General features: G+C 54.5%; 1 protein-coding gene across 5 annotated transcripts in view; it reads left to right on the forward strand.

Annotated features, from left to right (window-relative positions):
- Positions 1 to 25,839, forward strand: part of KIRREL3 (kirre like nephrin family adhesion molecule 3) — a 581,266-nt gene that overhangs the window by 544,985 nt on the left and 10,442 nt on the right. For 3 of the 5 annotated variants that reach the window (XM_030828762.1, XM_030828764.1, XM_030828763.1), the window contains 7 exons: positions 3,932 to 4,037; positions 10,669 to 10,817; positions 12,946 to 13,073; positions 14,812 to 14,938; positions 19,323 to 19,423; positions 22,815 to 23,013; positions 24,477 to 24,512. In XM_030828762.1, the coding sequence (XP_030684622.1) occupies positions 3,932 to 4,037; positions 10,669 to 10,817; positions 12,946 to 13,073; positions 14,812 to 14,938; positions 19,323 to 19,423; positions 22,815 to 23,013; positions 24,477 to 24,512 (846 nt within the window). The remainder of the gene's footprint in view (positions 1 to 3,931; positions 4,038 to 10,668; positions 10,818 to 12,945; positions 13,074 to 14,811; positions 14,939 to 19,322; positions 19,424 to 22,814; positions 23,014 to 24,476; positions 24,513 to 25,839) is intronic. The other 2 variants (XM_030828765.1, XM_030828766.1) reach the window with 1 other exon arrangement.

A 25,839-nucleotide genomic window follows, 5' to 3' on the forward strand; every position in this document is an offset into this window, starting at 1 on the left:
ACATTCTCCACCCACTCCCTCCCTCCTTCCCCCTCCTCCTGCTCCAGCTTCTCCTCCATTTATTCGTTTGTTCATTCAGTCAGCATCCAACTGTTTACTAAGGACACCAGGGGCTGCATCAGAGCTGCCTTTGTGAACCTGCTCATTTTCTCAGTCAACCAAGAAGCATCCAAACTCAGCAAAAGCACATTTGTTGTTTGTTTCTCTCGGTCTTCATATGTTACCCAACGGAAGACAAAGCCCTCAGATTGAGTAATGGGAGAGAAAGCTTAACACCCCCAAAGCCTCACCACATCTGGACTCTGTGTCCAGCTGCCAAGTTTCAAATGAATGTGCTACAAAATCACTGAGTCATGAAGATTCTCTCTTTTCCCACCCTCTCCTCCATGTAGTACTTCCCCTGAAAACACACACACACGCACACACGCACACACGGGTGGATGGAAACACTAACAGACTCTCAGCTGTAACATCTGTTCAATGTGATCTCAGTTCCACCAGCTACATCAAAGATGCCCTCCTGCAAGTTATGCTGCCGACATCACAAGTGGGATTAAAATCATGTTTAATAGTTGGATATGACATAAACTATTTATACCTCTGGGGCTTGGCAGACTCCTGAAAATTTATATTCTGTACACCAGCAGAAGTGGAGAGAGAAGCTTGGGCACCTCTGGTCTTGGGGTGGAGGTGCAGATAAGGCCAGTGAGTGTGGAACCCTTGTGAATCGCTTTGGGGCAGGTGATCACCAAAGACGATGCTAAGAGGAAGGGAAAGGGCAGGAGAGCAGCCTCACAAGCGAGCTGATCATGGCAGGGGTGTGATGAGGCATCGGGCAGCAGGAAGGTCCTACAGCAGGTGTGTGCCCCACCTGCCTGGCTCTCAGACCTCGTCACTTTAGAAAGGACCCCCAGGTGACGGAAGGGCCTCCTGGAACAGGCCCCCAAGTTCTGTGGCGGGTCCCTCGAGTCTATGGGACTGGTACTCACCTCCTCAAACCAGACTTGGGGTGGGTACTCACCTCCCAGCGTTGGCCTTCATAATGCGAGGGCACGGGCCGGCAACGCCTTTGGATCCAGGTGGCAATTCCCAAGCTCCTCTGCCCCACGGCCGCTTCTCCAACCCACAGCGAGATGCAGGCTCCTCCCTGGGTGTCTGTGTTCTCTAGGTAGGGTCCCACGGACGCCCGGATCAGCCAGCCAGCCCTGCTTGGAAAGAGGGCTGGGTGTCCTGATTCAGCCTTGCCCTGGAAGCTAGGGTGCAGCTTCGAGGAGAGGCCGCAGGGTTCTGGGGGTGGGAGGAGAGTTCTCGTGGCTATTCCTTGTCACCCCATCTTTGTGACCACTTGAATTATGCCTTACAACTGGGATTGAGATCACAAGTGAGGGCACTTCCCTTGTAATTCCCCACGAAAGGCTGGCAGGCAGGCCAGCTGCACCAGGAGCAGAGGTTTCCTGGATTTGTGGTCCCCCATCTGGAACTAGGGAAAATGTGGGAGAACAGGCTCCCCGACACAGTCAGCCACCTGCTACTCAGAAAACAGAGTTCTCTCCCCAGTGCCTGCAGATACCAGCACAGCCCCTGGGGCCAGCTCCTGTGCCTGGCACTAGGTGGGGAGGCAGGGTCCTCTTGGGCACCAGCAGGAAGAGGGCAGCTGAGCAGTTACGTGATCCCAACTCCAGGGTAAGGCCGGCTCGGTCTGCAGCTGAGAGGCTGAGTGTATGACTCTCTGACAGTCTCAGGACCCCACCATAGTCCCAACCAGAGCCCAGACCAACTGGGCCAGCTGGGGCCTTGCTCCCTTTGTGGTGCCCCCATGGGGACCAAGAGAGACCAGCATTTTTCCTCATTGCCTCTGAGAAACTGGCTTCTTTACTTCTTTTTCTGGAAATGGGCTGGGCCCCTAGAAGTCCTCGTGACTTTCCAGCAATTTGCTCTGCTTGTTGGTGGGGACTGACCCAGAAGACGCAGACCAGGGCCCAGCCTGTCCATGGAGACGAGGTCCCTGGCTGCCCACTCAACTCAGCCAGACCTCTGGGCCACGACAGGGAAAAAGGATGGGAACTGGCTCGTTATCCCCCATCCCTCAGCGTGTGGATGCCTCAGGGGTGCGGAGGCCTGGGGGCCACCGGGAGCCCAGCAGCGGGGGTGACACCAGCCTCTGGAGAGGATCCAGAGCCAGCTGCCCCTGAGCTTGGCAGGGCCAGGCTGATGGAAGCCCTTCCCACCTCTCTGTCTGTCTCCTGCAGCCCCCTCGGGTTGTTTCCATCTTTCCATCCTGCAGCGTCTGCTCCTCCTTGGTATCTCTTTTCCTCGTTGCTAACACCCTGTCATTGTAGAGCCCTATGCACTGGGTCTCAGTGGCCTTTTCTGCTTTTGGTCTGAAATCCTTGTTTGATTCACAGTCTCTGCACACAGGTCAGTCTCTCCGTCTCTCCATCACTCTGCCCTCTGCTTCCCTAGATTTCTGTCTCTTTTTCTCACCCTTTCTCTGCACTTCTCCATTTCTATGTGTGTGTCTTTCTGTCTGTCTGCCCATGTCTCTCCCTGTCCCTGTCACTTCCTCATCTTTGTCTCTCTCTCTCTCTACACACACACATACACACACATACACACACGCATGCATACACACACAAGCATAAACACATATACACACGCATACACACATACACACATGCATAGACACGCATACACACATGCATACACACATACACATGCACATACACACATACACACAGGCATACACACATATACACATACACACAGACACACGCATACATACGCATACACGCATACACACATACACACATACACATACACATATAGACACACACGCATACACACACGCATACACATACATATACACATGCATACACACATACACATGTACACACGCATAGACACATACACACACACAAACACACATACATACACACATGCACACATACACACATGCATACACACATATACACACACAGACACACACAGACACACACATATATGCATACAAACATACACACGTACACACATATAGACACAGATACACGCATACACAGATACACACACATACACACACACATACACACATACACACATGCATACACATACACACACATGCATACACACATACACACACATACATATACACACATACATACACATACATATACACACACATACATACACATACACACACACACACACAATCTCTCTTCCTCTATGGTCTCCATGCCTCTCTTCTGTGTACATGTCTCGCTGTCGGCCTCCGGTCCCTTCTGTGTGTCTCTGTGTCTCTGGTTCTTGTCTCCCTGACTCTTTCTCTCCCTAACTTTCTGTCTCCTCCCCCTCCCACCACTTAGCACTTCAGAGCCTGGCTTCTTATCATGTCAAATGAGAAAGCGAGCCCCAGCCTGGGGAGCTGAGGCCCTGCGCCACCAGCCAGGACTGAGTGGAGATGATTAGGCTGATGAAAGGGTGTAAATGCCGCTTTCAAGTTAACAAATGCCTCAGAACCTTTACGGAAAAGAGATAATAAACAGACATTTCAAAGACAGTCTGCACTGAAGTGAGGCTGAGTGTCCACGTGCCCCTCTCTGCCCTGCACCCCTCTTCCCACCTGTCCTTCCTGGAGTATTTCGTTCCGCCCAAAAGTCGGAGGATGGGAAACCCCTGGGCCCAAGCCTGAGGCTTCCTGGCTCGGGGTTCATGCCCACGCCAGGCCCCGAGTCCAACGCGAGCTCTTGTTCCCACCTACAGGACTGTCTGAAGCAGGCATCTCCCATGGGCCCCCAACCTCCTGGAGACCACCAGGGCGGTGCCTGCTCTGAGGGTCCCTGGGTGGTGGGGTCTCTGGCTCTATCCTCCATGTCACCCAGGATCTCCCTGCCCCCGTTCTTTCTCTGGTCTACAAGTGACTCTTCTCTCCCTGCAGACCCCCCACTGGTCAACCTCTCGGTGGAGCCACAGCCAGTGCTGGAGGACAACGTCGTCACTTTCCACTGCTCTGCAAAGGCCAATCCAGCTGTCACCCAGTACAGGTGAGAGTCACTGCTGAGGGGGCCCGGCCTGGCCACTGGCCCCCACCCCCGTGCCTCTCACGTGGGATGTCACTTAGGGTCCTCAGCATGGCCGCGGTGTGTGCCTGGTCCACATCGCATGTCCAGCAGCCTTCTTCCCTTCCCCTTGCACCCGCCTGCCTGCTGGCCATGTGGACCCTTCCTCTCCTCTGCGCATGCACATGCCCTCTTCCACTGGAGAAAGCAGGACTCACACCTTCTGCTTGAATAGCCTGTTTATCCCACACTCCGAACATGGGGAAGAGGCTCAGGAAAAAAAAAAAAAAAAAAAAAACAGAACAACCAGGAGAAGCAGCAAGATCAGAACCTCCATTCTAGGCTTGTGCCCATTAAACTGGTTCACCTGGGTAGGTCAGGATGTCTGGGCCCCGGCCTGGTCCAGTGAGCATCCGGGATCACACACACTCATGGCCCCTGTGTGTCTCTTGCTCACAACACAGATAAAAGCACCGCTGTTTGGTTTGTTTGTTTGTTTGTTTGTTTTGAGACAGAGTCTCGCTCTGTCGCCCAGGCGGGAGTGCAGTGGCGTGATCTCAGCTCACTGCAAGCTCTGCCTCCCGGGTTCACACCATTCTCCTGCCTCAGCCTCCCAAGTAGCTGGGAATACAGGCACCCACCACCATGCCCAGCTAATTTTTTTTTTTTTTTTTTTTGTATTTTTAGTAGAGACAGGGTTTCACCGTGTTAGCCAGGATGGTCTCAATCTCCTGACCTCGTGATCCACCTGCCTCAGCCTCCCAAAGTGCTGGGATTACAGGCATGAGCCACCATGCCCAGCCAAAGCATCACTGTTTTTGTTTTACTTGTTTCTGCCTTGTGACAGAGCTTCTTGAAGGCAGGAACTGCAATTTAGTGACTGATGGCTCTCAGCATGTAGCACAGCACATGGCATAAACCAGATGCTCCTTAGATGTGTCTGACTGATCTAATAAACACACAGGGCTGCTCCTCTGGGCGCCTTTCTGCCTGGACACTGTCACTGCACAAGACTCTAGGAGACTAAGTGACCTTGGAGGCACTCAAGGTCAGACTCACCTCCTTTTGGGTGCCACGTGGACCTTGCCATGGCCCTGACTCAGCCTGGTCTCTTTCCACCAGAATAGGCTTGGTGGTGGAGCCCAGGTGTCACCTCTGCCATTGATCTCGGCCATTAAGCTGCAGCATCTGCAAAGGCCAAGGATGCTAATGGTCCCAGCCTAGGAAATAAGCCGGCCTGGGGGAGTGGAGAACAGGGAAGACAAGAGCCAGTGTGGCCCCCACGGGCAGAATGGAAGGAAATGGGCCACAGGGACAGCCAGGGATTCAGGTTGGACATGAGGAGGTGCTCCCTGCAGAGTGCATAATTAAGCAGCAATGGAGTCAGAAACCCAGGCAGAGCACAGAGTCCCTATCCCCAAGAATATTTTTAAATAGGATGAAACCTATCTGTCCTGTCCAATTTAACCATTCGCTTGACTGGAGTCAGAAGAAAGATCAGATGACCTCCAGAGTCCCTTCTGAGCCGAGGACTCCAGGCTCCCCGGAATCACGTGGGTCCAGCCAGGTCCAGGGGGCAAGTCTGGTTTGGCTGTGGTCTGGCATCTATTCAGAAGCCACTGAAGATACAGGAGAGGCACCCGATGAGACTCCCTGGCCCTGGGCTTCCATGCTGCACCTGCCAGGCCTGGGTTTCTCCGTACAAATTCAGCTTCTCTCCTCTGTCTGCTCCCAGGTCTCTGCTCCTGGTCCCTAAACACCAGGTACAACATGCCTAGAAAATACCTGTCATGCTAGTTTCCCAGGGCAGCCCTTCACACCCACAGACCACCCCGCAAGCACCCCATTCACCCTCACAGCCGCCCTTAGAATGCCTGTTAGGCACCCCAGAGACCAGGACACACAACTTTCGACTTTCATTTCTTCTCACTGCCAGGCTCTGGTCACCCGGGGTCCTAGTGATGGGTAGGCTGGGCAGACAGCAGGGCTGCACGCCCTGGGACCTGACCCCTCCACCCCCAGGCCTGCCTCCCCCACCCACACCTGCCTACTGACCCGGACAGCAAACACCCAGGAAACCAAGTGCTGGGCCTGATTCCCAGGGTCACCAACCTCAAAAAAGCAGAACCGCAATAATGGGAAGGAGGCGAAGGTGGGAGGAGAGGAGAGGTCACCGCAAGGCACGTATGAGAAAATGTTAACAACTGGCGAATCTGGGCGATGGGAGGGTGGCAGTTTATGGGACTATTCTTGCAACTTTTGTATAATTCCAAAGTTTGTTTTTTGCAAGCTGAAAAGTTAATGAACAAGCAGATAACATGTAGGCTTCCCTGGGCTACAGGTGGCCTGTGGGTCCTCCCTTTCATACTCCCCTGGAGCTCACAGTATCACAGCCAGCCCCTTCTATACCCAGCAGGAGCTGGGAGGGGCAGGGAGGGCAGGGTGCCCTGCAGAGACTCACTAGTTCTTCCTGGTCACCTTCCCTCATGGCCTTCTGATTAGTGAAGCGCCCTGAAAACACCTCACTGAGGGGTCATCTGCCTCCAGGACTCCAGAGGCTTTCAGGGAGCCCTTCCAGCCCCCAGGTTAATGCCAGAGAACCAGAGTGGCCTGGGAAGGGAGGAGGCGGAGGGACCACGGAGAGGGGAGGTGGTGGGCGCCTGCACCCACCCACACTCGCTCAGCCCCTTCACTCCAGCAAGGTCTCACCAAGCAGCCGGGTGTTCAGACGCAATGTTGGGATCCAAGAAGAAAAGCCCTAAGCAAATCTCATCACATAAGTACATTGATTTTTCCTAACTGACAAGATTACAGGAAACTTTGTTTCTTTACTTTCATTCATCTTGATAGCTTCCTCCCTGCTCTAAGAGGCTGTCATCTCTGAAACTAGAGATAACGCCCTCCTCCATCCCAGTGCCTGGAAAGGAGGCCTGGGTGGCATGGGGGTGTCACTGCAGATGCTCCTAGGGACCAGGAGCCCAAGGTGCTTTGGGGCGCTTTCCTCTGAGAGTCTCTCAGTGTTCCCCAGCAGATAGCGGGATGTGGCCCCCCCACCCGAGATGAAACCTTGGTCTATTTGAGGACAACCTGGCGGCTGTGACACGCCAGGCCCCCTGATTCTGTGATATAAATAATTAATCCTTTTACATTTGTTCAGACCAAATTAGACATTGATTGGGAGAGGCTTAAGCTGACTCCACTTTCAGAGGGGCTGGGAGAGGTGGGGAAGCAACAGTGAGCCGGGGGAGGGGGGGGGAGGGGGGGGAGAGGGGAGGAGACGAAGAGGAATGACAGGGAAGAAGAAACTGCACCAAAATCAGAAGAGGCGCGAAGAGGGTAGGGCGGGACTCACTCTTTAGCTCTTGGCCTGGATCCTTGGCCAGCTGCGTGGATGCAGTGGTTTGAGTGTCTGTGCTTTTGGCAGGGACCTCTCAGAGGGTTTTTCAGCGCAGGAGGGGAAGACAGACTGGCTGGGCGAGATGTGAGCTGGAGGCTCTGTCGGGTCCAGAAGCACCTCCCCAAAAGACCTGGCTTGGGCTCCTGCGCACTCAGCCGCGACAGTGGCCCCCGTCCTCTTCCTTCTCCAGCTCCCTCACCATAAGAGGAGAGGACAGGGAGGGCAGGGAACCTTGGCGCCCTGAGCCAGCAGCAGTTCTGCTGATTACTTGGGGCTAAGCAGGTGGGGCTTCCACCCTCTGTGATGCTCCTGGTGAGGGGCCCTGGAAGGAGAGGAGAGGCGAGAGCTTCTCCAGGAAGCCCTGAGGAAGACGCATGCTTGGCCCAATCACCTGGGCCCAACCCCTCCAGCCCCAGACCGGCACCCACAGCTGTGAGCAGTCAGGGCTCCCTGCCCTCCCAGCCCAGCCAGCTGCCCGCCTGGCCTCCCGCTGCGTCCACCACCTGGCCCCCTCGCCTCAGCAGGGTAAAAGGAACTGCGGGGCTGGACACACTTCCCCAGCTGTGCCTGGAACTGAATTCATTTGCCGCAGGCAGGGGCCGGCCTGACTCTTAAGAAGTCTGGTCATTAAATCAAAGTTAGAGATTGAAACAACACATGAATAACTCATAATGGTTTGTCGGGAAGCTCCTTAAGCTCTAAGGGAGCTATGGTTTGCTCTGTTGTTAAACTACATTGTTATTATTAATTGTGTTCTTAATAATTGCCCAATATTAATTTGCAATAACAACTGCTTGGTGCCAGCCTAGGTGTTCTGTCTGATGCCAAGAAACAGTCGTCTCTCGGGGCTGGATGGGTCAGACGGAGGCAAGAAGCTAATGGAGGGAAGGGCAGGAGACAGCGTCTGTGGTGCCAGGAAAGCCTCCAGGAATAAGAGAAAGGGGAGGCAAAGCAGGGGAGCAGAGACACTGCAGTTCCAGGGAGCAGTGGCTGCGGGGTGACGCTTCTGGAGGCAATGAGCCTCTGCAGCTCTAGAAAGACAAACTCCCCATCGACACTTCAACTGTAAGAGCCTGAAGAGAAGTTCCGTGGCTTCAAAAAAAGAATGTTGTTCAAAATAGGATCAAACCAGGGGAAACGGAGAACTCTCTCTCCCTGGAGATCCGTAAGGAAGCCCCCAACTTCACATGCATATGCACATGCACATGCTCACACATGCACACGCTCACACATGCACACACGCACATATGCACATGCTCACGCATGCACACGCGCACACATATGCACACGCTCACGCATGCACACACACGCACATATGCACACGCTCACGCATGCACACACATGCACATATGCACACGCTCACACATGCACACGCCCACACATGCACACATGTACATGGACACACACATGCACACATGCACACACACATGCACACGATCGCACTCACACATGCACACATGCACACGCTCACACATGCACACACACGGTCATACTCACATATGCACACACACATGCACACACAATGCACACACTCACAAATGGACACACACACATGCACATATGCACACACACAGTCACACTCACATATGCACACACATGCACACACAAATGGACACGCTCACTAATGCACACACTCACGCATGCACACACTCACACATGCACACATGCACATGGACACACATACACACACATGCACATGCACACATGCTTACACATGTACACATGCATACACACACCCACATATGCACACACACATGCACACTCTCACACGTGCATACACCCACACAGGCACACACTCACACATGACCACATTCACACATGCACACACTCACACATGCCCACATTCACACATGCACACACTCACATGCACATGCACACACATGCACACACGCACACACATGCACATACACATGCACACATGCACATGCTCACACATGCCCATGCTCACACATGCATAGATGCACATGGACATGTGCACACACACATGCACACTCACACATGCACACACATGCACATGCACACATGCACATGGAAACATGCACACATACATGCACATGCTCACACATGCACATAGACACGCACACATGTGCACATAGACACACATGTTCACACATGCACACACAGGCACACTCACACATGCACATTCATATGCACACGTGCACACATACATGCACACATTCACATGAACACACACATGCACACACATATACGTGTATACACATGCACCCCTGTGAGGCTCTGTTGCTTTCTGCACACAGCAGGCTGCTGGGTCACTGGTCTAACACAGGGGTCACTGCCCCAGAGCTAGATCCAAAGCAAGCCAGAGGCCTCCTGTCCTCCCCTATTGTGTGGTACCGATTGGCCGATAAAAGAGCCTTCCGACTCACATCCTCTCACCAAGCCAGTGCTGATGGAGCCATTGCCTCAGAGGAGCAAAGCCAGGCTGCAAGGGCAGAGGCCGGGCAGGAAGAAGAGCAAGTGCCATCCAGGGAAACTAGGAAGACTTTCTGGAGCGAGGAGACACCATGCAGAGCCCCATGGAGGCAGGAGGCAGAACAGGACAGGAGAGCTGAGAGCTGGTCGAGAGGAAAGAGAGGGACAGCCAGGGCTACTCACTCACACCACTCCTCCTGATGGGTATTAGTAGTCCACTGTTTGGACAGGAGATGGAGCCCCTACAGCATACCTCTCCTACAGCTTCTCGCCTTGTCAGTGTGTGTGTGTGTGTGTGTGTGTGTGTGTGCTCGTGCACACGTATGAGCATGCATGTATGGGCATGCTCCGTTTGACCCTGGCCTCTGAGGTCGTGGATTTGGCCTCCTTCTTTTCCAAAGGGGCCCATGATCCAGCTCAGAGCAGGACAGCGAGCTGTCTGCCCACCGACAGTTGGATTTTCCATCGTCTAGCCAGCAGATGGGCTCACCAGCCGAGTAATCAACTCACCCCCTCCAGAATAACCCACTTGTTGAGTGCCACTGACTGCCTGGTGACCACAAACCAAAGCCCACTGCCTTCACAACCACCTGGGTGGGAGCAAAACCAACTCTTTCTGAGCCCTTGAAGTAGCCCCTCTGTGAAGATTCCCCTTGACGGACCCCAGAGGACTCCCCACTTGCCACCCAACCCAGGCCTCATTTTTCCATGGGATGGATGCGTCCAGCTCCCAGAGGGTTGGCCTTGCCAGTCAAGGCCCACATCAGGCCCTGGCCTTTGTTGCAGGTGGGCCAAGCGGGGCCAGATCATCAAGGAGGCATCTGGAGAGGTGTACAGAACCACAGTGGACTACACGTACTTCTCAGAGCCCGTCTCCTGCGAGGTGACCAACGCCCTGGGCAGCACCAACCTCAGCCGCACGGTTGACGTCTACTGTGAGTGCAGTGGTGCAGGCTTCCCCAGGCGAGCAGGCATCTGCTGGCTTCTGCTTAGAGCTGGAGAAACCAGGGCTAGGTTCATTGCACACAACACAAGCTTCATGTGTCATGAGCGTAGGATGCTTTGCACTCGACAAAAAGTTGCTTTGTGCGATGTTTCATGTTTATTTCGATCCCCATCATGACCCCATGAGTCAGGGTCTTGGCTGGGGCTGCTATGACACGTTACCATAGACTCGGTGGCTTCAATGGCTGAAATCAGGGTGCCATCATGGTGGGTTCTGGTGGGGACTCTCTTCCTGGCTTGCAGGCAGCTGCCTTCTTGCTGTGGCATCCCATGGCAGAGAGAAAGAGAGAAGCAAGCTCTTGGGGCCTTTATTCCAAGGGCACTAATCTCATCATGAGGGCTCCACTCTCATGATCTAACCCCCCACTCCTGCAAAGTCCTGCAAAGCTCCTCCTCCTACTATCATCCCACAGGGGCGAGGATTTCAACTTATGAAGTGCAGGGTTGACAGGGGACACAAGCACGCAGGCCATCATGGATAGATATTACTATTCTCATCATCTGAATGAGGGGATGGAGGTCTGAGGTCACACAGTAGGTGGCCGAATGAGAACTGAACCCGGGCAATGACCAAATCCGTTGCCCATCCACACATTCCACTGCCTTCCACTGAGGGGACTCATGGACGTATCTTCTTTTTCTTTTTCTTTCTTTTTTTTTTTTTTTGAGACAGTCTCACTCTGCCGCCAGGCTGCAGTGCAGTGGTGAGATCTCTGCTCACTGCAACCTCCGACTCGCTGGTTCAAGAGATTCTCCTGCCTCAGCCTCCCGAGTAGCTGTAGCTGGGACTACAGGCACTTGCCACCATGCCCAGATAATTTTCTTATTTTTAGTAGAGACAGTTTCACCATGTTGGCCAGGATGGTCTCGATCTCCTGACCTCGTGATCTACCCGCCTCGGCCTCCCAAAGTGCTGGGATTACAGGCATGAGCCACCGCACCCGGCTCATCCCCTCTTTTTCACTGGAAGTCCGGCAGGGACCCACAGCAAGGGAGCCCATTGCCATGGACTAGCTGGCTGGATGTGTTCAAAACAAGCATCCTTAGCACATACACTGCCCCTTACAGTTTTAAACTTGCTTTTACAAACTTTAAAAAATCTGACCCTCCACCTCTCCCTTGAAGCCTCCAAAGAAAGTGCTGTTACTCCCTTTTTACATCAGGGGACTAATCCCAGTCTCCTGGCACCAGGCTTCAGGCTCTGTCTGCTCCCTGGAAGGAGCTCTCTGAGGCCTGCCTGGCCACGGTCGGACCCTGGGCCTGGAATCCCCCCACGGTCCCCACTGTGTAGACCAAGCTTGGTCTACAGGAGGCTCCAGACATGCTGGGGAAGGTGGAGAGGAGCCTGCATTCAGCTCTTTAATGCTTAGGAGAGGGGTCGGAAGTGGAACCCAGGGCTGCTCTACTGAAGTGGGGGTGACACGGAGGCTGGAACGGCTGGAATAGGAGGGTGGCCTGAGAGCACCGGGTGGGAAACCCTGGGGGAGGAGGCGCGGGTCACGAGAGCCCTGCCTCCATCACCCTGCATCTCAGAGCCCCCATCCCACCCCAGAGGTGCACCAGTCACTCGATTCCAGGTCATGAAGGCTGAGGCTGGAGGAGATGGGAGCTACCTTGAAGGCAGAGGCATGAAGACCTCAAGGGCTCAGATTTCCAGGGAAGGAGGAGGGCCCCTGCCCGCCGCTGGGATGGAGGGGCTTCCACAACTTTCTGGCACCGGGCGTGATCCAGATAGAGGGAAGGGGATGAGAGCCCTGGGGGCAGATCCAGGCAGAACCTGGTCCCCAGCACCTTCTTCCCAGGCTGCCGACCACCTCCATGGGCCCAAGAGAGGCGAAGCCTCGGGGAGAGGGGTCTCCTCCTGACTTCCTGAGTCCCACTCCCAGCCCCCAGACCCTGCCCGGGCATAGGACTAAAATGGAAGTGAATGAGGTGGCACAAGTATCCCACTGCCTCCCTTCCCCCAGTCAAGGTCTGGGGGGAAAAGGAGGCAGCAGCAAGGAGGATCCCAGAGCTCCCCACCCACCTGAACCTGTCTCCTTCTTCCTCACATCGCAGTTGGGCCCCGGATGACCACAGAACCCCAATCCTTGCTCGTGGATCTGGGCTCTGATGCCATCTTCAGCTGCGCCTGGACCGGCAACCCATCCCTGACCATCGTCTGGATGAAGCGGGGCTCCGGAGTGGTGAGTCTGCAGCTCAGACCTCGGGGTACCCCTAGCAGGGGGTGGGGGACAGTGGAGCAAGAAGGAACTGCTGCCCAGGCCCCTCTCACTGTTAGATTGGGGGAGTCAGCCTCCAGTGTAAGCCACAGGGAGAAAGATCCCAGAAAGAGGAGGGGGAACCCAGGCACCCTCATGTGCCTGTCTCACCCTGAGCACATTCAGCCATTGCAGTCTTGCCCTGTCCTAAACCTTATAAGAAAAGCAGGCGGTCACCAATGTGCTGGGAGGGAAGGCACTAGAAAGGCTTTTCAAGCGGGCACAGTGGTACACACCTGTAGTCCCAGCTACTCAGGAGGCTGAGGTGGGAGGATCACATGAGCTCAAGAGTTGAAGTCCAGCCTGGGCAACATAGCAAGACCTTGGAAAAAAAAAAAAGAAGGAAAGGAAGGAAAGAAAAAGGAAAGAAAGGAAGAAAGGAAGAAAGAAAGAAAGAAAAGAAAGAAAAAGAAAGAAAGAAAGAAAGAAAGAAAGAAAGAAAGAAAAGAAAGAAAGAAAGAAAGAAAGAAAGAAGAAAGAAAGAAAGAAAGAAAGAAAGAAAGAAAGAAAGAAAGAAAGAAAGAAGAAAGAAAGCAAGCCTTTTAATCTTCCCCCAAATAAAGCCACCCTTTAGCCTTGGACTTGGGCTTCACTTTCTTGTCTTGCTTTTTTTTTTTTTTTTTTTTTTTTTTGAGATGGAGTTTTGCTGTTGTTGCCCAGGCTGGAGTGCAATGGTGTGATCCTGGCTCACCACAACCTCCACCTACCGGGTTCAAGAGATTCTCCTGCCTCAGCCTCCCGAGTAGCTGGGACTATGGGCATGTGCCACCACGCCCAGCTAATTTTGTATTTTTAGTAGAGACAGGGTTTCTGCATGTTGGTCACGCTGGTCTCAAACTCCCAACCTCAGGTGATCCGCCCACCTCGGCCTCCCAAAGTGCTGGGATTACAGGCATGAGCCACCATGCCCAGCCTTTGTGTTCCTCTTTTAAGACGTATGTATTCTTCAGTGCATGAGAGATTGTCAGGTGTCCTCACATAGGAAGGAACAGGGAGGGCCTTGGGTAGGGAAGCAGGGGGACCAGAAGGAAAGCAACCTTTGTGTGGCCGGTTATATAGCAGACACTGCATTATCCTACCAGGCCCCATAAAAAGACAGAAAGGGAGCATCTGAGAAGATAAGTAACTGACCAAAGAGACACAGGTGTTCACTGCTGGAGCCGGGATTCAAACGCAGACCACCTGTTTTCATCACTCCACGCTATATCCCAAAGGGATCCTGAAAATGACTCTGAAAACAGGTCCAGGGGCCCTCAGAGAAGTTCAGCTGTAGGATCGTGTCACCCATGGCTAGCCTGGGAGAGGAGAAGCCACCGCAGGTGCAGGGAGGTTCCTGTAGGAGGAAACCCGGAAGTCCCCAGGCAGGCATCCCCCTCCTCCGGCACATGTGCCCCCACATGCCCCCAGCCCACAGGGCTGCGCCTGGGGTGCAACATACGCAGCCACACGGGGCGGCCTCTCTGCTGGTGGATTCTCCTCTGTACAGCCACAGGCATTGTCTGGGCCAAGAAACTTTTGGCCTCTTTCCTCCCCACCTTGCTTCCTACCGAGATGCAGGAGACTGCGTCAGTTACCCCAGGCCAGCCTCTCAGCTGCCTTGTTCCCAGAGACGGAGCGCACCCCTCCGCCTGCTCTTGGCGTCTGAGCCTGCCAATTCTCCTAGGTCCTGAGCAATGAGAAGACACTGACCCTCAAATCCGTGCGCCAGGAGGACGCGGGCAAGTACGTGTGCCGGGCTGTGGTGCCCCGTGTGGGAGCCGGGGAGAGAGAGGTGACCCTGACCGTCAATGGTAAGACCCTCGCTGGGGTGAGCCAGGCCTGAGGGAGGGAAGAAGGACCTCAGGTATCTTGGCACCAGGCATTGCCCCAAAGGAGCTGTCACTGGCTCTGGGCTTTGCTGTCCTCCAACTATGGGTAGACAGCAATTAGGTCCACCTCCTGGATTCCCTGTCAGACCCAGGCCAAGGGAGGAAGGGCCTGGATAGTTTTCTAGTCACCTCTCTTCTTGTTTGTTACCTTCGAAGGGGTCTCAGCCCTAAGAGTGGTGGGTGATGAATTTTATCCTGGCCAGGAAAAAAAAGCATCAGAGGTCACTAGGTGACCAGCGTATTTACTCTTTCATCCACTCACCATGGCCTTGGCCCATGAGAATTTTTTTTTTTTTTTTTTTTGAGATGGAATCTCGCTCTGTTGTCCAGACTGGAATGCAGTGGCACGATCTCAGCTCACTGCAACCTCACCCTCCTGAGTAGCTGGGACTACAGGCACGTGCCACTATGCCCAGCTAATTTTTGTATTTTTAGTAGAGACAGGGTTTCACCATTGTTGGCCAGGCTGGTCTCCAACTCCTAACCTCAAGTGAGCCACCTGCCTCGGCCTCCCAAAGGGCTGGGATTATAGGTGTGAGCCACCTCTCCTGGCCCCATGAGAATTTAAGAGAGCATCTCTGCAGCTCCTGATCAGCCTCTTCCGGTTGCATGTGAGTCACCCAGCCGGGGAGCCCTGTCACCATCTCCACAAGGCCACGTGTTCAGGGGCCCCCTTGAGGGCAGGGAGCATGTCTTATTATATACAATAAAAATAATTGCAGCAGGGGAGTATTTTCACGGTGGGAGTTAGTAGATGAGTGACTATTACATGAAATATGTAGAGACAAGGGCATCACACCAGGCCTGGATGATGGCGTGTAGACAGTCATGGAGAAGCTGGGACCTGGCTCAGGCCAGACCCAAGAAGGCTGCGGCACCAGGACGCAAATGCAGACGTCCCTGCCCTATCTGGTGCTTTGGCCACAGGCAAAAAGCAAAGCTGCCAGTTCGACTTCTCTGCTGTTTCTGAATGCTCCGCCCTCACCTCTGTCATGCCCACCGCCCTTTGGGAGGCCCCTTTGCCCACCATAGCCTGACTCAGATCAAAAACCCCAAAGCTCTGGGCCCCTGCAGGAACTGAGCCACCAACATTTGCAGGGCATCTGGGTCCTGGCCCCAGAGCAGGGCCCTCCTGAGGTCTGCAAATTAGCTCAGTGGGCTTCAGTTTCCCCTCTACCCAGAAAGCCACCTGCTGATGGCCTCATCTATTCTCCCCTTCGCTAGAAAACCAAAACCAGCTTGGTGTCTCCTCAGCCATACCTCTCTGCTGTCTGCATTCACCAGCTCCCCGCACACCGCCCTGCATTTCCATTCCTCTCCCCCCACCCCAGAGTCGTGGCAGCCCCCGAGGGAGGCTGAGTCTACACAGAGCCCAGCACGTTCACAGCCACCTGTCCTGGCAGAGCCCTGACTCGGAGCCCTCCTGCCTTTCCTGCGTGTCCCCAGGATGCCACCAATAAATTGGCACTGCAGGGCTAAAAATAACAGCATCTGATCATGCCTCCGTATATCCATGGCAACACAGGCTGCAGCCTTTTCCTTTCAGCGCAGGTGTCTGACACTCGGCTCAGAGCTCCAGGCCCCAGTGAAATCAGTGGCCCTCCACACAGCCCGCGCCAGCCAGGGCGCTCGGAAGTCAGGCTGTCCGTGCCTGCAGCCGGCTCTGCTCTGCTGGCCCTATGACCAGCCAGCCCGGGACCCTCGCACTCACTCACGCACTCCAGGGCCCCCAAGCCTGGAGCATTAAATGAGCAGTGGCGTTTCTGGGGAAAAGCAGGTGGATAAAGGAGGAGCTGACATCTGCTGTCACTTTAGACGTTCAGACATTTCCAAGGGAGATTTAAAGAGATTTCTTGAGGAGAGAATGCCCCTTGGGGAATACAGACCTGGAGGGACATTTCTCTTGGACGGGGAGGGCACTGAAACCCGGGCCCTGGCGCTGACCAAGGTTGAATCTGCACTCTCTAGGTCTCTTTCTCTCCCCTCCTCTGCCTCCCCCCCTGCCAGCGCAAGCTCCCCGAGGCTTCCAGGCAGAGAAAAGCTGAAGGGATTGGAGGGAAGCAAAGAAGCTGCTCGTTTATTTCTGGACTAGGGTGGCCTCACACACCTAGAGGCAGGGGGATGAGTTCAGTGGCCCCAGAGAGGAGCGCACCAGACCCGCCAGGAGGGGAACTGTCTGTCCCTGCTTCAGCAGAGCAGGCAGAGGGAGGGTGAAGCCCAGTGGATGGGACCTGGGCATGGGCTGGAGGGAGCTGGTGATATGAAAGCGTTCAAATGAAATCAGGTTTTTATTGTGACAAATCCCAGCCTTGGACAACTGCTGGCCAGCGCAGCAGTCCTTTGGGAAAGAAATTGGCACAGACCTCAACCGATTTGGCTCAAATCAGGTATCTGCAGGAAGGGGAGAGAAATCTTACTAACCCTCACCCTATTTCCCTTTATTCTGGTTTTAGTTTTCTTTTAAGAAGCAGATGCATTTGATGATGGCTTTTAGAATCCTGAAAACCCCTCAGGGAAGTCCTAGCTCCTGGGAAGCACAAGGAAAAGGTTTTGTGTGTGTGTGTTGGGTTTTTTTTTTTTTTTTTTTGAGACGGAGTCTGGCTCTGTCGCCCAGGCTGGAACGCAGTGGCGCGATCTCGGCTCACTGCAACCTCCGCCTCCCAGGTTCAAGCAATTCTCCTGCCTCAGCCTCCCAAGTAGCTGGGACTACAGGCGCCCGCCACCACGCCCGGCTAATTTTTGTATTTTTAGTACAGACAGGGTTTCACCATATTGGCCAGGCTGGTCTCGAACTCCTGACCTTGTGATCTGCCCACCTCGGCCTCCCAAAGTGCTGGGTTTATAGGTGTGAGCCACCGCGCCTGACCAGAAGAGGTTTTATAGTATCATCACCTTTTAGTCCAGCAATAAAACAAAGCACCATCCGGTTCCTAAACCATCAATCTCCTCATCTCTTTGGGTCCTAGACCTGTTGGAGCTGAAGGATTTTTAGGAAGGAGGGCAGCGCTCAGCCCATTCCTAAAGCCCTGGAGAGTCCCCCACACCCACCTCATGCTGCCCCAAGCCCTTTTGCCTTCTCAAACTGAACAGAAGTCACCGGAGTGTCTACAGTACCTTTTCTCCTTTGACTGAGAGCTACTCATAGAAATGCAAATCTGCTTTAATTAAGGTGGCTAATAAACAGCAATTATGTTTGCAGCAATTTTTGTTTTGTTCCCTGCATAATTCTGCCTGTTCTCCAGATGCATTGCTCCCAGCTCTTTCCTCTGGTATCTGCCCTCTAAGTCCCAACTGTGACCCCAGGGATTAGAAAGGGAGCATGACAGTTTCCGTCCCTACACCCATCTTTCAACCACCCAGCCCAGCCAGGAAGCCAGCAGAGCCAAGGCTAAACTAGCTGCTCCTTCTTTTGTCTTTCACCGCCAGGCAGGCGTCGCATGGGAAAGACTTGGGTTAGGTAACAGGCGGAACTGGACAGGAGGCGCTGGGGAACAGGCTCCCCTCCACCAGGTGGACTCTCTTGGCTGTGCAATGTGGTGAATGAGACAGGCGCTCTCCGAACCTGACACCCATAAACGTGTGCCACACTCTGTGATATCATAATATTGGGGTCAGTTTGGGAGCCATGGCCTCACTTGGGCAGTCTGGGTATGGACGTGGAGGCAGACAAGGTGACGAACTGCAGGACCTCCTGAGACACAGGTGGGAGCGGGGCTGTGAACACGGCCAGCGCATGCATTCCACCCGTCCAGGGTGATTCCCGCCCTTAGGAGAGGGACCGCAACCATTTCTTCCCTTTGGCCCGGCTGGCCGAGGACCTCCCGTTTGTTAGGCAAGGGCGCCCTCTACTGGGTATCTGAGGAATGGCTTGCAGGGGTGCCGCTGGCTGAGGCGGGGGAGCCTTCCTTCATCCAGACACCTCCCCACCTCCTCCCAGGCTTACCACCTCCTCCCTAAAGCTTTCCCCGTCCGCCAGATAGAATTATTCTCTCTCCTCTGAAGTCGGTTAGCACTTTATCTGCACCGCTCCTGTGGTACTAACACTCACCACCTTTTATTACAGTTATTTATATCTTCTGGGGATTCTGACTTAGAAGCATTCGTTCATGATCCCTTGAGAGGTTTACGACCGAATGCCTAATTTATCTCTGAGTCCTCCACCTTGCACTTTACCTTGCACATGCAGGCCTTCGGCAAATGTTTGCTGAATGCTTGGATTAATGAATACACTTCTGAACCCACCCAAGAGGGCGCCAGCAGGGACGTGCCCTTCCCGGGTGCCTAATGGGACGCTGTTTCTCAACAGGACCTCCCATCATCTCCAGCACCCAGACCCAGCACGCCCTCCACGGCGAGAAGGGCCAGATCAAGTGCTTTATCCGGAGCACACCGCCGCCGGACCGCATCGTGAGTGCTCCAGGGACGGCGGGCGGGGGCCGGGCCAGCAGCCCAACGGTCACTTTTGCCAATAGCCGGGTGGCCAGCCAGGCGGCGCACACCTCCCAGGCTCCTTTTCCTTGCTGAGGAAAATTATACCTGCCTTGGCTGTCTTGGAAAAGCATCGTGAAGACACAATTGCAGGCCTTTCTCAGAATAGGCAGTGCTCTCCCAGGGTTCAGCTGCCATTCTACTGAGCTCTAACATGAACGGCTCTGACCAAATTCCGCATCCTAAGGGCAGAGGGGCACACGAGGGTAGTGGAGAGAAAAGACAAATGACTTCTTCCCTTTCCTGGGCTCCAGGCCAGTCTTTAGCAAAATCTTAGAGTGCAGTTAATAGTTAGCAACCCCTTTCTGTGCCTCCTGGAGCCCCTCCTCCAGGTCTCCATGGCCTTTACTGTCCGTGGCAGCCTGCCCTGCTGCCTATCAATCGTCCCCTCTAAAGTGACCATTCCATTCTCCCTCCCTTCCTCGAAGAACTTATCCCTGCAATGCAGCTTAGGCAACTGAGGAGTCCACCCTCAGGGCCTCCTACCAGGTATTTGCTTGTTTCTTTTGCTTTTTGTTTTTTGTTTTGAGATGGAGTCTCGCTCTGTCACCCAGGCTGGAGTGCAGTGACGCAATCTCGGCTCACTGCAACCTCCACCTCCCGGGTTCAAGCAATTCTCATGCCTCAGCCTCTTGAGTAGCTGGGATTACAGGCATCTGCCACCACGCTCGGCTAATTTTTGTATTTTCAGTAGAGACGGGGTCTCACTATGTTGGTCAGGCTGGTCTCAAACTCCTGGGCTCAATCAGTCCTCCTACCCCAGCCTCCCAAAGTGCTGGGATTACAGGCATAAGCCACCATGGCCAGCCAGTATTTGCATTTTTTTAAATGGAGGGTCTTGCTGAGCACGGAGCCTCATGTCTGTAATCCCAGCACTTTGGGAGGCTGAAGTGAGAAGATCGACTGAGCCCAGGAGTTTGAGACCAGCCTGGGCAACATAGTGAGACCCTGTCTCTACAACAAAAAAATTAAGATGAGGGCAGAGTCTTTTTTTCTTTCTTTCTTTTTTGAGACAGAGTCTCTCTCTATCACCCAGGCTGGGTGCAATGGTGCAATCTTGGCTCGCTGCAACCTCCGCTTCCTGGGTTCAAGCAATTCTCCTGCCTCAACCTCCCAAGTAACTGGGATGACAGGCACCTGCCACCACACCCGGCTAATTCTTCTGTATTTTTAGTAGATAAGGTTTCACCATGTTGGCCAAGCTGGTCTCAAACTCCTGACCTCAGGTGATCCAGGGGCAGAGTCTTGTACCCAAATCCATCTGAAACTGGAGGGATCTCAGGCATGAAAACAAAGAAAAGTGAGCATTTTATAGCACTACTCGGGGAAAACTATTATTCGTAGTAATTCCCAGTGTCTGGCAAAATCCTGCTAGAAGACTGTCCAGGAGTGGAGTGGGCAGGGCAGTTGTGCAGGGAGGGTGGGGCTGGCCCAGACATGGAGCAGCTGAGGTCACCTCTAACCCGTGCGTGCAGGGGCTGAGACGCTCAGGCTGCACCAACTGAAACTGTCATCCTGTAAACTATTATTAGAGTATTATTGCTGCTACACACTTTCTCAAGCATTCAGTTCATTCACTGTCTGAAAGATTCACAAAAAAAATTGCAAGAACTCACGAATAAAACTAATACCTACGCCTCCCCATTCACTTTGCTCTTCAATGTTTTTAATTATAAATGTAACACATGCTCATTGTCAAATACTCCATTCACTCCTGGACATTTTCACACCTTCTCTCCAGAAATATCTGATTCTAGGCCAGCGGTTCTCACTGGCCCCAGGGGACATTTGGCAGTGCCTGGAGACATTTTGGTTGTCATCGCTTATAGGATACTCCTGGCACCGGGTGTGTAGAGGCCAGGGTGCCGCTGACATCCTGCAGTGCCTGGGACAGCCCCACAGCCAGGAATGGGTCAGTCCAGCATGACAATAGCGCCAAGCTTGAGAAACTCAGTCCCTCTCATCAGCCCTGAACCAGGGTGTACGAGGTGCTTACACAATGAGGTGCAGATGGTGTATGTGGCCGGCTCTGAAAACTGTTAACCAGCAGCCCTGTAAACTGAGGCAGACGAAGTTGATCGCAAACAGCTCTGTAGAGACATACAACGTCATACAGGTAGACGCGTTCATGGGGCTTCTGTCCTAACTCACACCCGCCCAGGCAGCCGCAGTCCCAGGGGGCATTTGTGTGGAGGCGCAGTGCACAGGCCAGCAAGGCGCCCACTTTGCCCAGAAAGGCTCCCCAGGCCCCTTTCTGGGATGGAAAGACCCTCTGAGGATGCCCCGGAGTATGTGTGTGTACATGTGTTTGTGGATTGTGTACATGTGTGGTGTGGGTGTGTTGTGTACATGTGTCATGGCAGATGTGAACATGTATATCTGTTGGTGATGTGTGTACTTGTGTGTGTGAGCACATGGTGTTGTGTGTGTATGTCATAGTGTGTGTACCTGTAGGTACACATGATGGTGTGTGTATGGCGAATGTGTGCATGTGTTGCAGTGTGTGCTGTGGTACATACATGTGCGTAAGCATGCTTGTATTGTGTGTTGTATTGTGGCGTATGGTGTGTGCATCTTGGTGTGTGCATGTGTACATGTATTTGGGGGAGTGGCTGTGTGTTGCGTGTAGATGTGGTGTCGTGTCTGCCATGTGTGTGTACATGTCTGTATCATGTTTTTAGTGTGAAGTGTGATGTGCATGTATTGTGATGTGTGTATGCATGTTGTGGAGTGTGCACATGTGTGCAGGCATGTGTGCAATGTGATGTGTGTGATTTGGTGTGTGCATATGTTGTGGTGCATGTTTATGTGTGTTGTGGTACGTGTACTTGCGTATGCATGTTTGTGGTGTGGTGTGTGTGCACAAACCTGTGTGTATACACATTGGTGGTATGTGTATGTGCTGATGTGTGTGTTATAGTGGGTGCACATTTGTAGTGTGTGTGCAGAGCTGTGTGTACACATTTGTGGTGTGTGTGGTATGTATATAAACGTGTTGGCCATGTGTGGGGAGCTGTGCATAGACATGTGATGTGTTCGTGTGTTGTGTGTTCACACATGTACATGCATGTCGGTACCGTGTGGGATGCTGTGCATGCCCATGTGTGGTGATGTGTGTTGTGTGTGCACCTGCCTGTGTGCATATTTGTGGTGTGTGGCGTGTGTGCCTGCTTACATACCCATGTGCACATGTGTTAGAGTATGGCAGTAAGCATGAACATGAGCAGGACGGTGGCACTGTGACTCTGGTGTGGGCGTGTCCTGGGCCCCTCTGGTGGGGTCTCCTCCTGATTCCGCGCCCCCCGGGCAGGCCTGGTCCTGGAAGGAGAATGTTCTGGAGTCGGGGACATCGGGGCGCTACACAGTGGAGACCATCAGCACCGAGGAGGGCGTCATCTCCACCCTGACCATCAGCAACATCGTGCGGGCCGACTTCCAGACCATCTACAACTGCACGGCCTGGAACAGCTTCGGCTCCGACACCGAGATCATCCGGCTCAAGGAGCAAGGTGAGAGCTGCCAGGGCCGTGAGGGAATGATGAACGATGGAAACAGAGGGGCCCTCTCCTCGCCTAGGGCAGGGCCTGGGTGGCTGCAAGCTGGGCCAGGGCCCAAGGACAAGCCACAGTGCTCTTCCTGGCCAGCCACACAGCCTAGCCAGCCAGCAGCCTCCTCAGCCAGGCTCTTGCTGAAGCAAGGGGCACGAGCCTCCACCAGGAACCAAGAAAGAGAAGAACACAGCTCAGAGTGGCAGCCCTTGAGGGCGCTGCTTCAGTGGGAGGTGACCACAACAGTGAGCAGGCTGGTGGCAGTGACAAGCTGCCCAGCAGCCTCCAGAGGCCCTGGCTTCTGTGCCCTGCCCTCCACCGTGGGCCCTGGTCTGACACCAAAGTGTCATGCCTGGGTGGAGCGTGGGATATACTGGCATGGGTGTGCTGGGAACCTGGCCCAGCCACAGTTAAGATGACAAGCCCATCCAGTTACTCAGACAGAAGTCCCACAGAGGGCACCCAGGCTAAAGCTAAGGGGTGGGGCTTGCTTGTCCAGATCCCTAGGGTCGGGGGCTGGGCTCAAACAACCTGCAGACCCAGGAGGCACATGGACCCCTGTACCTCAAAGGCAGCGCTGGGCAGAGCAGCCAGGTGGGTGAGAGGGAGGAGGGAGGAGGAAGAAGCCTCACCCCAGTGTGCCCCCGTGCGCTGACATCCCAGCTCCTGATCAAAGATGCTCAGATCTCCAGCATCTGCTCAGAGCTCTCAGGCACAGACAACAGGATGGGGAGACTTGGAGGGTCACGGAGGGGTGGCTCCAGAAGCCCCACCACAGCCAGCAGCAAGCTGGGTTCTGAGAGGGGCAGTCGATCTTGCCCTTTTGCCAGCAGGGGCTGAGCCATGGTGGACCAGGGATTCGTGCGGTCTCTGACACCCTCTTAGGTAAAGGTCCATTCGCAGGCTGTCAGGCCCAGCAAGAGATTCTAGGCCAAGTGGGTGGTCTCAGCCGGGCCCCCAGGCCTCAGTGGGCCATAGCAGGATCACACCTATGGGTCAAATCACACAGCATCTCCCAACACCTCTTCCCTAATAGGTGCTGCTTTGCATAATGCTTTGCACATGATTTGCATAACATCATCCACACATCATCCCAAACCTTCCTGGTCCCCTGTTGCCTACCCTCCGTGTCTTCTCCTTGGTGCCCCCACCCCCATGCCCTCCCCCAAGTGTCCTCACCCCAACCTTCCCAGACCCCTCCGAGACGTGATTTCTCTCTCCGGTCCCTAGCCCTTCCAGAGTCTCTAAGTCAGTCTGAATGAAGTCCAAGTTTAGCTGGGCTAGCCTGGATCTGTTGGGGGTCCCAGAGACATGACTGGGAAAGGAGCCCCTCACCCAGCCCCCTGCAAGCAGCTAATCCCCAGTCCCACCCCACCCTGGCCAGCCAGGCCCTGGCTGTAGACGCTTGCTTTATTTCCAAACAGGTTCGGAAATGAAGTCGGGAGCCGGGCTGGAAGCAGGTACGAAAGGAGATGATGAGAATGGCCCTGGGAGGCGGGGAAGGGACTTCTTGGCTAGCTGGGGGGAGGGAACCCAGCAGGGGGTAGGGAGGCCTGTGCTGGCCACTAATGTCTCTGCCCTCCCCCGTCCTGAGGGTTTAGTGTAGTCAGAGCAGCGGGGAGAGGGGATCCCAGCCAGCTTGGGCCTAGGGACCCCAGAGACCTGTCTCCTGCCTGCCTCTGGAACCCACAACTCCTTCCTCTCTGGGACACTGGCTCTCGCTCCTCCCTGCTCCATTTCCTTCCATCCTTTATCTTCGGAAGCCCTGACTCCTGGCCTCTGGGGTCAGCTGGCCCCTGTCCTGACTGCCTTCTGCTTCCAGGCTCTCTCCGACCTTTCCCGCTTCTCCACATCATCACCAGCTTGGCCACTGCTTCCCAGGACGCCGGGGGCCCCAGCCCCTGCTGTGGCTTGTGCAATCCATGCTTGCTGTTTGCCACCCCTCCCTACTCCTGCAGTCCCCGTGGAAGTGTCACTCACCCCAGGCTGAGGCTGCAGGGCAGCGCCTCCCTCCCCAGGCACACGCAGCAAAGCAGTCATCAGAAAACCAGAAAAGAGAATCAGGACAAGCAAGCCAGCCTCTATGGCCATGCTGAAGACTTGAGTGGTCCTCCATCCCAGGCCTCCTGCCACGCCGGCCCCTGGCCTGTGTTACCTCCTCAACAAGCTCCATGTGGGATCCTCATGCCCCTGCCTCTGCCCCTCCTGGCAGACATGCCCCTATCAGAGCACCAACCCAGGGCACAGGTCGCTCACAGAGGCCCCTGCAGCCCACGCTGGGGCAACCCAGAAAGCTGCCAGCCTCCCGCTGCCTTCTCCCTGGGTCCATGCTAGCGCTGAGGGTGGTATCTCCTGTCTCCGTGTCTCCTGTGTCTGCTGACACTCATCTAGAGCTCCCCGACACCTTCCCCCCTCGGTGGCTGACTCCTGGTGCCTGGCACACCTCCTTGGATGGAGGGGAGGCTGAGTGGGGACAGCCCCTCCCTCCAGTCCCTCTCCAGGGGCCATGCAGGGAAGGCTCTGTGCAGAGAGGAGGAGCCTGCACAGCGCCCTAGGCCAAACCTCAGGAAGCCAGGCAAGGAGGAAACACACACAGGCAGGCTGGGGACAGGGAAGGGATGCCACCCCGGGGCACTCGCCCCCACAGGACCCCCTGCTCTCCCCCTGCCCACCACCCTGGGGACCGTTGTCCAGCTAAGAGGGCACCCCTCCCCCAGCCGTCAGCAGCGTGTGGAAACGTGGGCTGGGGATCCCGGGATCAGAAGGCAGCTTCAGTGCTGCTGCCCA

Source organism: Nomascus leucogenys, chromosome 15, assembly GCF_006542625.1.
Source record: "Nomascus leucogenys isolate Asia chromosome 15, Asia_NLE_v1, whole genome shotgun sequence".
Classification (NCBI taxonomy): Eukaryota; Metazoa; Chordata; class Mammalia; order Primates; family Hylobatidae; genus Nomascus; species Nomascus leucogenys.